The following is a 12,456-nucleotide window of genomic DNA, read 5'->3' on the forward strand; positions in this document are numbered from 1 at the left end:
ATATTGTGCCATCGCCCGAATTGCAGCCACGGCAGCCGCATGGTACACAGCCAGCCATACCCTCCATCGGCCAGATGCACGGACCCTCAGCATGGTATTACCGTTCAAGATATGCCATGGTGACCTACGTACCAGGTCTAGTGGCTGGGTGGGCAGCGATACAACCCCCCTACTTCCCCATGTATTATCAGCACTGTAAGACACACGGTACATACCGAAATACGGGACTGACGCGTCTGTACTAGGGCCGCATTAACGTGCCTGCAAGTACGGAGAGTATCCTGAAAATCCTAACAATGTCAGATGTATGACATCGTCACAGACTTTAGAATGACAAACAACTTGTACAGATCTGATAGTGAGGTTATGAGGTCTACCGAGTGTATGAGTCCTACTCGTAGAATGTACTAGACCTGTGGGGTACAGTGATATCATCTGGATTACAGGAACAGATCCGGAAGGCGATGGCATACTGATGGCAATTGAACCATGATGAGGAGAGCACCTCTGCCTTACTAAGTTGACTGCTAAGTTGGATGATGAGCTCGCGATTGGGTTAACGTTGGACTGTAGTAAGGAACTACGACCACGGTACGCGACAAGCCACTCTTGCGTCGCTGACAAATCGGCGCGTTTATGTAAGAGTACGGTAGTGGGCGTGTCGCGTTGTTTCGACGACAGTCAACTGCACGCTCCGATGTACGTCCACCAGAGCTCTCAGCTATTTGTCGCTAGTACTTAAAACTATCCCTACGACAGCGCGAATCCAGTTCGAGCCTTCACCGAAGGCGTGACTCGAATGTGATCGCACCGGCGCACGGTATATTAGGACGGTGTCCTTCCTCTTGCAGAGCGGTTGGGCGGAAGACACAGTGGTTACTGTAACGTTGGTCAGCGCAATGCTGTGAACCTCCACACAAGTAGCTTCCGTTTACGCACTCGCTATGACACGTGTAACAGCGAGCTCGCCATCACCCGGCGCACTGTCCTCATACGCCCCTCCTTCCCTTTTCATGCAGGCCTGCACCCTAGGTGAGTACTGCACTGCCTTCCCCTGACGTGCGTACGCGTATCCCTGCCCTTCGCGACCAGTTCTCTGTCCCTCCTTCCTGACTAGGCGACATGTCGGGCTCTCCTTGGTAGAGGCGCAGTATCCGTGTGGGATAAAAGGTAGAGAGCTAGGTGGGTTCTCTCCCATACGACTTCATTATTTCACCTTCAGTATGCTCACCGCGATTCAGCTGCAGACTATTCACTCCATCATCGACGCTGTCGAGGGTGAAGGCTCACCGTCTGGGCTGTTTTACTCCAGCTACCGCAAGAATCGCCGCGCCCAGTACTTGACGAGTCAAGCACACAACGTCCTCGTATCCCTGCGTGACGAGATGAGTGCCGTTGACCGAGAGGTCTATGCGGTTCTATATGCGCGGTGCGTGCACCTTACGTTGCATGTTTTCCTTGCTAGCATGCTTATCACCGACTTCAGCCTCGAGAATACAGCCAACTTCCACGATGCCTCGCGCTACTTGCAAGTTGCAGAAGAGTTATGGGAGTTTGCGTTGGTACGTTTCAGACTCAGGCCTTGCATCTGTGGGTCCCTATTCATGCTTTTGATCTGCGTGTAGGGCGCCTTCCAAGACGTATCTTACCGGTCCATCACCGGTCCTTCACGCCAGTCCGTTCCCGCTTCTACCACGCCTCGCCCGATACCCGTACAGCCTTCTCCGAAGATGGCTCCTTCAGCGGGAACACCTCCGCCTCCCTATTGCTGGTCACCAGCTCCGCGGGCATATCTGATGTTTGGATGGGTGCCAGGATGGATACCGGTACCACAGTGGTACTTAAGTTGAACACCGGTGACCACAGTAAGCTTGCCTTCTCACCTTCATGTACAGACTTTCGACTAGTCTTGAGTTTGAACAAGTCCTTCATACCTCTGACATTGCTTACATGGTCACTTCTTTCGTATAAAGCGTTACTGTAAAACATGTATGTGGATTGTTACTCGGGCGTACGGTGCGTCATCGTGCACAAACTATAACTTGGTTCATCGTCAACCTGTTTCCCAAAGTTCCCGGGTCACTGCTTGGCACCAAGGCGCTTCTTGAAAGCCTCGGTCACGTACTCCTAGTGATGCAACCACGACATCAGCGCACGACTCAGCGGCGGCCCCTGCGAGCAAACACACCTTGTCAAACGTCGCCTGGAAGCTCGGCCTCGCCTGGAGCTCAGCCCAGTACGTCTGGAAGCGCGCGAACCGCGGCTGCTGCAATGCCTCGAGGATCTTCGTGGCCTCACCCTGCTCGTACGCACCGATATCGTTCTCGAGCGCGACATACGCGCGCGCGAGGAACGGCGCGACGGAGATGTCCGCGATGCTGAACTCGCCGAGCGCGTAGCCCTGCGCGGGGAGGAGGCTCTGGATGGCCTCGATGCCGCCCAGGAAGGCCTGTACGGCCTCCGGAGTGCCTGTGCGGAGGAGGTTGCTCCACGTGGGTACGTGCTCGGAGGAGACGACTTCGATGAAGAAGCGCGCCTGCGCCCGCTTGACGGGGTCCGCGGGCAGGAGCGGCGAGCCCGGGAAGAGGTCGGCGACGAACTCGACGAGGACGAGCGACTCGGCGAGCTTGACGGACTCGGGCGAGGGCTGGTCGGGCTGCACGGTGGGCCCGCCGTAGGCGATGGCGGGGACCTTGCTCGCGGGATTCACCTTGGGGGCGTACCACTCTGGCTTGTTCTGCAGATCGATCAGGTACTTGGTGTACTCTGCCTTGGACTCCTCGAGGGCCAGCTCTACCTGGATTGCATGTCAGTCAAGGTGACCGATGCACACTCAATCGGGCTATGTAGTTACCCTGTGGGCATACGGGCAGATCTGCATGACAAGAACCGGTTGATCAGCGTCGACTCGTCCCGACGATTGTCATGACCACGTACCTTTGCAGTGTAGAGGGTGATACTCTCAGGCATAGTGCGATGTAGAATGCGGGCTCACAGGTAAGGCGAGGGCGGGGATTGCTTGCTATCTTGCGGTGAGTACCGTCGATGACAATATATATCATATCCTGAAGAGGGGCGAGCGCTGTATGTGTAAGCACCCTCCAAAGAACCGTCTCCTTGATTTGCGCCATGAGAATGCATTCCCGGTGGGATCGGCGAATGGAGGAGGAGGAGGAGGAGGAGAGGATCCCATTTAGCCGCATATGGGCTGCCGAGACATACAAAACGACGTACCCATTCCCTTAGCTTAGAACATCTGAACACGCGCACTGCATCTCGAACACCATCCGCTGTGCTTGTGCTGAGCCCAGGCCCTCGTTGATTCCGTGAAGGCGGACTACCATAGATCAATTCCGGGATTGGTAATGCAGGTACTCTCGCGTTGAGTTCGTGAAGGCGGACTGCCACAGCTCAATCCCGGGATTGGTAATTCAGGTACTCTCGCGTTGAGTTCGTGAAGGCGGGCTGCCACAGCTCAATCCCGGGATTGGTAATGTGGCAGGCACTCTCGCGTTCAGTCCGTGAAGGCGGACTACCACAGCTCAATTCCGGGATTGGTAATGCACGTACTCTCGCGTTGAAGACCTTGGCGCTTTACTGACATAGATCTTATGGCACGCTATCCAATTGACGAAGGCGAGCAAAAGTAATTTAAGTTCAAAGATCGGAATCGCTGGTGGTAATAGACAAGTTTGAATGCCTTAGCACAAGTGGCACGTACTGATGTAGCACTAGTAGCGTCCCGGCATATACAGAGAAACGCGGCATCGGCATGTGAAGCAGGTGTGCGTCGGATTCACATCGCAGTGTCTAGCCTGACGAATCTGCCTTCAGGACGGTTGCGCGCAGCGCGTATCTTGGCAGGTCACGGGAGCGCGTTTCTGGGCGCTAAACCAAAATGAACGAACGTTCGCAGCAGCTTCACACAATCGCAATTCTCGACAATTTGACTACTACCAGTAGCGCTGCTTTCCACCTCAAGAGTCGACCCTCACACTCTTGTGTTGTGACTGCTTGAAGACAGATGTTTCGCGAGTGCTACGTGTTGAACAGAGACGTAAGTATACTAATGGCACATCAGTGGGCACGCAGAAAGCCGCATCTACTTACACGCCGAGACATCAGCGACTCAATGTGCTCAAGCGGTATACAAGTTCCTTGCACGTTTAGCTGCGCTTTCGGAAGCTTAACGGTGATACACGTATTCGATCGAAGCGCTCCGCTGTATGAGCTGTCACGGCGATTGTGGAAGGGGTACAGCGTTTGGAAACCTGTAAGAGAACGTCCTCCGCCCGATACAACCCTCAAGAGAAAAATACGATGCGAGTTCTAACAGTCGGGTACGTGATTCCCCCATCGTCCTGTAAAATACGCTATCCTGATGTCGTCGCAGTGCCTCTGGTTTCATCGGCTTTGGGGCTGCCCAGGCCCTAGTGCGCGCTGGACACATTGTCTATGGCGTGACGCGCTCAGAGAACAAGAAAAAGATGCTCGCAGCGGAAGAGAGTGAGCACATACAGTGAGCCTCTCGTCATCGTGAGCTTCGTGCTGAACTGGCGGCCTGAATACAGTCATACCTATCGTCGCTGAGACTGCGAACCCGTCACCCTGGCTCCCTCTGGTAGCAACTCTAGACGTAGTGATCGAGGCGATTGGCGGCTGGGACGTTGAGACCCTCTCCCCGAAGCTCTTGGATGCCGTTGCTGAGGCTGTCAAGAAACACCGCCCTCCGCACGCTCCGAAGCTCGCCTACATCTATACCTCTGGGTCGTACGTCCACGGAGACAACCGAAAAGACATCATCACCGACACTACTCCCATTACTCAACCTATCGAGCTAAGCAAGTGGCGGGCAGCATTCGAGCAGAAGGTCGCTACACATTCTGTCCTCAACGGCATCGCGATCCGTCCGGCGATCATGTATGGCAAGTCGGCGTCATTCTTCGCGGTCATGTTCCAGGCTGCACGCCCTGGCGGGACTATCGAATGGTACGGAAGCCCCGGAGTGAGGTACTCGCTCGTGCATCAGGACGATGTCGGTGAAATGTACCGCCTGGCAGCTGAGAAGTCGGCCGTCATAGGGGGACTGTGCTTCGATGTGGCCAACGACTTCACGGAGAGCGTCGATGACATACTGCAGAGGCTCGTCGAGGTGTCTGGTGCACATGGCTATGAGTATGTGGAGGCACAGACGCGTACGTTGCATCTCAGTCTATACCAAGGCGGTGCTCATATATCTCTCACAGCGCTCGAGCGCGTCTTTGCGTCTTCATTGCGTCTGCGCCCGTACCTGGCACGTAGCCTACTTGGATGGCAACCCCGCAAAGCCGGGGTAGTGGACCACATGGGGCTCTACTACGACGTATGGAAAGCATCACTTTAACGGAAGTACTGCTGAGCTCATTTCATGTCTGTTAAGTGCTTGAATGCATGTTGAGCCTGTCCACTGTTGGTACATCTTATGATCCTAGATCGGTTACGTGCCTCGATGTCGCAGTACACTACGATGTACTCCTAGGTATATATTCACAGGTATGTATCCACATTCACATATGCTTCGGCAAGAGTTTGTCCTGCATGAAACTGGATGCATCCGTATCCTTGGCCCTCATCCCCGGAACACTTATCCATCGAGATCAGTATGCCTCCTAGGGCCGCTCCATCAGAAGTCGTACACAAATGACACAGCGCCGGCAGCACCGCACATTTGAGGCAGACCACTCTTGTCTAGCCGACCCACCACGTATACCCAATCACTACGTCTCTGCACCCGCCTGCGCAATGTTGCTCGGCTGTCCCGATCGGACATCCAGAAGGCGCGATGTTACAAGCGGAGTGACTGTTGTGACTGGTCAAGGATACACCGGTGAGGTGAGCTGGTCGCTCTTATGCATCGCTGCTTGAGCTCAGAGAACAACAGCACTATCCATGGCAATTCGAGAGACAAACATCCCTTCTGCAAGTCTCGAAGTGCAGGTTACCGGAACGCGAAGGACATGAATGGAAGCCGTTATATTCCTTCTCTTGGTTCACCCATCTACCAATGCGCCCTGACCACACGAGTAGTGTCTCCCTGCACGCCCGCAGGACCCCTGAAGCGGTGGTGGATGCACCGCCTGCGCGCTCTCCGACCATTTCTGGTGTAGTCGGCGGCCCTGCTAGTCATCCGGGTGGCGCATTCGGGCCCTAATACACGCCCTACCCACAAAAGGGCCCATCCTTCTTCCCAACTACAACTCCTACCCTACCCTCTCGAACACATCCAATGCTCACTTCCCATCAGATTCATACCATAACTACACTCGTGTATGACATCGAAGCTGGCTTTCAGGAGCACGAACTTGCGACCGCTGACCGCCAACGCGCGCACGCAGAGTGCGTGGCAGACGCAGCGCACACCGTGCTACACATGCTCCGGGATGATATGTACAATGCAGAACGTGCGGAATACGATGCGCTCTACGCGGCGCTCGAGGATGCAGCGGTGCCAGGTCCGGCGGGAGCTGGAGCGGGGAGGCACAGGGAGGCTGCGAGGGCCATGTGGCGTTTCGCTGTGGTGCGTCTTTGCATCTCATTAGGAGTTGCGAGTGCTCAATGTGCATTATTCAGCACGTATACAACCGGCTCACGTCGCATCGCACTGGGTTCTGGCAGCATCACGCCCCATATTTGAATGCGCCACATACACAACCTCAGTCGCGCCCGACGCATCCTCAAGCAGTGCGGCCGGGCCCTTCCGCGGTACCAGCATGGAGTCACGCGTACTGGCCATCGCGCTACGTGCCCGTGTTTAGCTGGGTGCCGGTGATGTCGTGGTATCCTGTCAGTACACTGTCCTGACCCCTCGTTGGGTCCCCAGATACTTGATGTTGACACGTGACCGTTCCCCGCAGGCATGATCGTGATGACACAACATGACCCTCGACATTGGTCTCAAGATGATCGTGAATCGTAGTACCTGTACAACAGCGTCCGTAATCTATAATCGTGAATCACATTCTAATAGCATCTCTAAACCTGTGTTACACCATCGCTGCCCCGTATCCAAAAACCCAAATCTTACACCACAGAACGAGGGACAAGGAACCCGGGCCCGTGCCGGGTTACCTCCGCTCAGAGCCCGAGTGGCTAAGCAAGAACGCGCGGATGTTCATAAATGTATACTGCAAACGCAAAGAGAAGTCAGTGGTCGCCATCGTAGCCGTGCTGGATGCCTCATGGACGCGACTTACCTCTAACGCACCGTCATCCCGCCAATGGACAGCGGACGGCCTCATACCAACACGCTCGAGCGATTCCCACCAACTTCGGAAGCCTAGATATGATTGCGGCATCTCGGTCTGGTCCTCACTTGGTCGGAATGTCAGGATAAGCTGTGCTGTCGGGAGCACAGTTGCGTCATCGTCGCCGCCGGCTGAGGAAAGCGAAGCAAGTGCATAGACGGTCTCATTGAACGGAAGATCCACCTGATGAAGGTATTGGTTCGGGATTCTGATACGCACAGGACCAGGCGGAAGACACGCACTCGAAGAACATCCGCGAACCTCGGAGACTTATCTCCGCCCAGCAATCGCTCGAGCGTGTAGGCATGCTCATGGTCAGCATATAGACGTTGAACACCTCCAGCCTGCTGTCCCAAGAGCTTCAATTCCTTAGCGGGTGTCGGCAGAGGCCCCAGACCGACCCAACCGCGGCCCAGAGTATAGCCTCCGCGACCTATCACTTGAAAGACGCGACCGTGACCAAATCCCGCAGGACCTGGTGTGTAGGCTGTTGTGGAGCAATCTGGGACGGCCGCGCCTACATCCGACGCGAAATTGTCGTCCATCGGTCCAACCGTGACGATAGCGCACCCGCGCGACCTGCGCATGTTGTCCGCAAGGCCAGCGAATCGTCTGAGATCGTAAACCGAGGCCTTTCCGGCTAGGCTGAGAGCGGACGGGAAGTTGAATGAGGCAGGGAAGAGCTGCACTGGAGCGTCTATCAGTCACTCGGTGCTCTACAACAGTTCTGGCAGAGGCGTACGGAGTGTCGTCGCGTTGGGCATGATGCTGTAAATCCGACAATGCTCAGCACCAGTAGCGTACACATCACCGGAATGAACCTACCTATCATCCAGTCGCAACTGTGCGATTAGCTTGTCGCGCATCGCAATCGATTCACCATACCGCTCCTCTGCCTTGTAGAGCAGATGCTCGAAGGGCGGCACGTTCCGAGTGCGCCGAACACTCAGTATCGCGGTATCATGATCCTGAAAGCAGAAGCAAAGCAGAGTCAAAGACGCGAACATCATGCCAGAGCTGACCAACCAACACAGCGGTCTGCGCGGGGGAGCCATCGTAGGTGCACGGTGACAGTACGACGGGAGCAAGGGAAACCGGACGGCGAGCGGATGAGTGCATCTTATATTGCAGTGCAGAGACCACCGGATGAAACTTTCGATCCTTCAAGTGAAAGATCGATAAAATTGACAAAATCTTTTTCACGATATTTCGTATGAAAGATTGTCAATAAAAGTCAGAAACAATCAATTAATCATTCAGACTCGAAGTATCAGGAACAGATCACAGAAGGATTCATTGACAAGTGTCTTTGATCTGTCTGTGATCCTCTAGGCAAATGATTGAGAATGTTACGTCAACGTTTGTTTTCCTTTATTTTGCGCTTGACCGTTGTACTACCTTAGCATGGGCCCAACCCCATGACGCTACGCTTCTAGTCTTCGGACTCCTTCGCTGTTCGCTCCGGTCCAACCCGGGGCAGTTCACGTGATCTCTGACTCAGTATGACTCGTCGTGACTCGTCTCTTACTCATACCTGACTCATCGTTTATGACTCGGTCCCTGACTCGTCATGACTCACTCCCCCGCGCTCCTATTGGCTAGGTAGTTGTGACTCGTCCAGGACCTGCCCTGAACTCCCCATGTATATAAGACCAGTGTACAGTAGCGGTCGAACCTCAGTTCGACCTGGTTATCTATTGAAGCTTCACCAGCTCCTTGGATATCAGAAACTCCCCGCTCGACCTGCTAGACGGACTTAGCAGCGTCTTCGACCATCCTCCCCATCCAAGGACGATTAGAACCTAAGGTCCCTACGTTTAGGGTTAGGTTGAGAGCTAGTGCTCTAGGTGTCACGCTTCGCGTAACATAAGGTCGAACTGATCTTTACGCTCCGCCTGCTCAGGCGCAGAGCCCACACATCTTCACACACGCTTCCGGAGTGCCCCTCCGTCTAGGGGACTCCCCATCCACCACGGACTACCGAGTTGAGATCGAACCCGTCACCTACGGGCTCCCAACCCTACCGAACCTCTGGTGGAACGACGACCTTCGCCTCTTCGAGTATCAGAAGGACAGCGGTGAGCACAGACCTGTGTTTGTGCAAGAACCAGAACAGGAAGGAGAGAAGCGCATTTGGGCCTTCTTCCCCGGATCTGTTCCCCTCGAAGAGCAACAGAAACAGACCCGCGCCTACCTAGACACCAAAGGAAAGGCTGCCGAACGGATCAGGAAGATCCAAAACGAACGACCGAAGCCGGCGACTCCAGCGGCTATCCGACGAGAACTCTCGAAGCACGAAGCTACTTCCCCTGCAGTAGGAACTAGCCCCCTGGTACACGTTGTACCCGAAGTAGGCACATCCAGCCTTACCCAGTACTCCTCGAACCTCGCTACAGGTGTCGAGAAGAAGCCTCTCGAACCGGAACTCGAGACGCAGTCGAACGAACCCGAACCCGAATACGAACCTGAATCAGACGACGCAATGTCTACCACCCGCACGAGCACGGCTACCAAGCTTGAGGTCCCCGCACCTGACAAGTTCAAGGGACAAGCTACCGATGCGAAACCGTTTATCCGACGTCTCGAGATGTACTACAGCGCAACAGGCAACGCCGATGCCAACGATCAACGGAAGATCGCTTACGCTCTCCTCCTCATCGACGACAACAGCGATGCTTTCTACTGGAAGAAGTTGCACATGGACGGAGAAGCCGATGCCCAAGAAGAGGGCAAGCATGCGTTTGAGTCTTGGAAAGACTTCAAGGAGGCCTTCTTGAAGGCGTTCCCCGTTTATGCCGAAGGAGACAGAGACTCGATAATGCTCACGACCCTAAAGCAAGGGAAGACTCCCACCCCTGCCTTCATCCCCAAATTCCGATCCATTGCATCCAGAACCGACCTCTCCGATAAGACCCTCTCCGGGTTCTTCAAGAGGGCAATCCGCCGTGATCTCCTTGACAAGGCAATGAATATGGAACCACCCACGACCCTGCAAGGGTGGTTTGACCTTGTCCTCCGACTCGACTCCCGCCAGATCTACAATACCAATTACTACGAGGGAGGGAACAGCGGAGGTAACAACCATCGCTCCTCCTACCCCTCTGGACGAGGCAGCGGACGATTGGACGAGCCTATGGAGATCGACGCTATGGATCAGAGGGAACGGCAACGTCACCAGGAACTGGGCCTTTGCTTCGGATGCCACAAACCCGGACATCTCCTCAGGAACTGTCCCGAGAAGAGACAGAACCCGAAGTTCACCCAGCGCAACCGAACTTCCCCACGCCGTGTGCCCGCCTCCTCTACCCACGTGCGAGAAGTTACTCCCGCCTATGTACGAGAAGTCTTCCAGGAACTCCCGCTCGAAGAACGCGCTCCGCTCTTTGAGCAAATGTCGAAGGATTTTTGAGTGGGTCTGAGTCATCGATGCGCCCAGACCCCACCTATGCACTCCACATATCCCATGTAGTAACAGGAATCACGCAATTCAAAGCCCTTTACTTTCCTCTCATGGTGATCGGAGTGCATCAAGACATCGAAACGGAAGCTCTCATCGACAGCGGTGCAATGGCCACGTACATCCACCCTCGTCTTGTCATCAAACTACGCCTACCCTCGGTACCCCTTGTCCGACCCATCCCGGTCTTCAACGTAGACGATACTCCCAACAAGAAGGGAACCATATCGCACGCCGTCGCCCTTCGCTACCGATGGAAGGGAACAACCAAGCTTGTTAAGGCGTACATTGCCGAGATCGGAAGACAGGATCTCATTCTAGGCCATGAATGGCTCCAGAAGGAGAACCCCATCATCGACTGGAAGACAGGCGAGCTCGAGTTTGAAGACCAGACGTACTGGGCCAAACGCGAGCAGAACGAACAGCTTAGCAAGGCGGAAATCCTACGAACTGTCAAAGTGGAGCTACCCCCCGCTCCCGTCTATCGGATCCGCCGACAAGTTGAGGAACCACCCGATCGGGCCTGCAGCCCCGAAGAACCCCGCGAACCAACCCCACCTCGACGAGTGACCGTCGAGGATGTTCCCGAAGAAGAACACGAGCGAGCTGTAGATGCTCCTCAGAAGGAAGTTGTAGCGGAGACCTCTCTCTTGGACGAGCCAATTGAGGAACTCCCCAACTTCCCCCCTATGAACCCACACCCTGAACCGCTCGAGAGCGAGGAAGATTATGAAGCACGACTCCGGTCCATGACCGAAGATCTGGACCCTGACGAATTCCTGGCATCGTATGCCCCTGGTGCAAACTACTTGGCAACACTCGCTTTCGTTGAAACACCACTGACGCAGGAACACGAAGACACCCCAGAGCCCCTGCCGTCCAGGCATGCTATCAATCGGATGATACGAACCGGCACCGGCGCACTAATCCCCACGGCATTTTCGATCGGACGAACCACCACAGCCACTGAGCTAGCGCTCTCTGAGTGGGTCGGAAAGAAGCAGAAGACGGTTGAGGAAATTGTCCCTCCCTATCTGCATGACTTCCTCCCGGTATTCGATAAAGTAACGGCATCTCGACTCCCAGAGCACACCGAGTACGACCACGAGATCAACCTGAAACCGGGGTTTTCGGAGATGAAGACCCAGGTCTACCCTCTCAGTCATGCTCAACGCGAGGAACTTGACAAGTTCTTGAAAGAGAACGAGTCGAAAGGTTACATACGACCCTCCAACTCTCCGATCGCCAGTCCTTTCTTCTTCGTTGGAAAGAAAGATGGAACATGGAGACCCTGTCAGGACTACCGAAAGCTTAACGAGAATACGGTCAAAGACCGCTACCCCCTCCCCCTGATCTCAGACCTCATGGACAAGTTTAAAGGTGCAAAGATCTTCACCAAGATGGATCTGCGCGCCGGCTATAACAATGTCCGAATCAAGGAGGGCGATGAGTGGAAGGCAGCTTTCGCGGTTCCCGGATCCAACCAGGGTCCGCCACGACTATACGAACCCACGGTCATGTTTTTCGGTCTATGCAACTCGCCCTCGACGTTCCAACGGATGATGAACTCCATCTTCGAAGATATGCTAGCTGAAGGCTGGCTAGTCATCTACATGGACGACATCCTGATCTACTCCGCGGACACTACGACACACCACGAACGGACTCGACGAGTCCTCCAGCGCCTCAAGGACCACGACCTCTATCTCAAACCCG

The 12,456-nt window shown here is 54.8% G+C and overlaps 5 protein-coding genes across 5 annotated transcripts; 3 read left to right on the forward strand and 2 right to left on the reverse strand.

Moving 5' to 3' along the window:
* Positions 1-1,223: 1,223 nt before the first annotated feature.
* On the forward strand, positions 1,224-1,850 carry C8Q71DRAFT_855642 (uncharacterized protein; the record flags this gene model as incomplete). Its single annotated transcript, XM_047927203.1, has 3 exons — positions 1,224-1,429; positions 1,487-1,562; positions 1,626-1,850. 3 exons carry the CDS (start codon positions 1,224-1,226, stop codon positions 1,848-1,850), a joined length of 507 nt encoding a protein of 168 aa, XP_047780742.1.
* A 66-nt stretch (positions 1,851-1,916) lies between these two features.
* Positions 1,917-2,970, reverse strand: C8Q71DRAFT_821195 (thioredoxin-like protein; the record flags this gene model as incomplete). The annotated part of the gene is made up of 4 exons (XM_047926197.1): positions 1,917-2,127; positions 2,189-2,797; positions 2,855-2,875; positions 2,938-2,970. 4 exons carry the CDS (start codon positions 2,968-2,970, stop codon positions 2,080-2,082), a joined length of 711 nt encoding a protein of 236 aa, XP_047780743.1. The 3' UTR covers positions 1,917-2,079.
* A 1,141-nt stretch (positions 2,971-4,111) lies between these two features.
* Positions 4,112-5,531, forward strand: C8Q71DRAFT_489320 (uncharacterized protein). The gene is made up of 4 exons (XM_047918882.1): positions 4,112-4,340; positions 4,394-4,506; positions 4,572-5,195; positions 5,247-5,531. The coding sequence occupies exons 1-4, from the start codon at positions 4,321-4,323 to the stop codon at positions 5,381-5,383; spliced, it is 894 nt and encodes a 297-aa protein (XP_047780744.1). The 5' UTR covers positions 4,112-4,320; the 3' UTR covers positions 5,384-5,531.
* A 562-nt stretch (positions 5,532-6,093) lies between these two features.
* Positions 6,094-7,192, forward strand: C8Q71DRAFT_489341 (uncharacterized protein). Its single transcript, XM_047918884.1, has 3 exons — positions 6,094-6,556; positions 6,610-6,822; positions 6,894-7,192. The coding sequence occupies exons 1-3, from the start codon at positions 6,266-6,268 to the stop codon at positions 6,897-6,899; spliced, it is 510 nt and encodes a 169-aa protein (XP_047780745.1). The 5' UTR covers positions 6,094-6,265; the 3' UTR covers positions 6,900-7,192.
* C8Q71DRAFT_489337 (uncharacterized protein) lies at positions 6,903-8,405 on the reverse strand. Its single transcript, XM_047918883.1, has 5 exons — positions 8,109-8,405; positions 8,026-8,051; positions 7,526-7,971; positions 7,233-7,466; positions 6,903-7,163 (listed from the first exon to the last, which is right to left on the reverse strand). Exons 1-5 carry the CDS (start codon positions 8,336-8,338, stop codon positions 7,104-7,106), a joined length of 996 nt encoding a protein of 331 aa, XP_047780746.1. The 5' UTR covers positions 8,339-8,405; the 3' UTR covers positions 6,903-7,103.
* Positions 8,406-12,456: the final 4,051 nt, after the last annotated feature.

Source organism: Rhodofomes roseus (assembly GCF_022264815.1).
Source record: "Rhodofomes roseus strain CIRM-BRFM 1785 chromosome Unknown C8Q71scaffold_6, whole genome shotgun sequence".
NCBI classification, from domain to species: domain Eukaryota; kingdom Fungi; phylum Basidiomycota; class Agaricomycetes; order Polyporales; family Fomitopsidaceae; genus Rhodofomes; species Rhodofomes roseus.

What these genes read in the sequence shown, in the direction of transcription:
- C8Q71DRAFT_489341 (XM_047918884.1), top strand. Translation starts at nt 6,266, where the DNA reads ATGCTCACTTCCCATCAGATTCATACCATAACTACACTCGTGTATGAC. An exon ending in CCATGTGGCGTTTCGCTGTG is followed by an intron (nt 6,557 to 6,609) that starts GTGCGTCTTTGC and finishes TGCATTATTCAG; the next exon opens with CACGTATACAACCGGCTCAC.
- C8Q71DRAFT_489337 (XM_047918883.1), bottom strand. Translation starts at nt 8,338, where the DNA reads ATGGCTCCCCCGCGCAGACCGCTGTGTTGGTTGGTCAGCTCTGGCATG. An exon ending in GGTTCGCGGATGTTCTTCGA is followed by an intron (nt 7,467 to 7,525) that starts GTGCGTGTCTTC and finishes TACCTTCATCAG; the next exon opens with GTGGATCTTCCGTTCAATGA. An exon ending in GGGATGACGGTGCGTTAGAG is followed by an intron (nt 7,164 to 7,232) that starts GTAAGTCGCGTC and finishes TTGCGTTTGCAG; the next exon opens with TATACATTTATGAACATCCG.
- C8Q71DRAFT_489320 (XM_047918882.1), top strand. Translation starts at nt 4,321, where the DNA reads ATGCGAGTTCTAACAGTCGG. An exon ending in ATGCGAGTTCTAACAGTCGG is followed by an intron (nt 4,341 to 4,393) that starts GTACGTGATTCC and finishes ATGTCGTCGCAG; the next exon opens with TGCCTCTGGTTTCATCGGCT. An exon ending in GTATGTGGAGGCACAGACGC is followed by an intron (nt 5,196 to 5,246) that starts GTACGTTGCATC and finishes TATCTCTCACAG; the next exon opens with CGCTCGAGCGCGTCTTTGCG.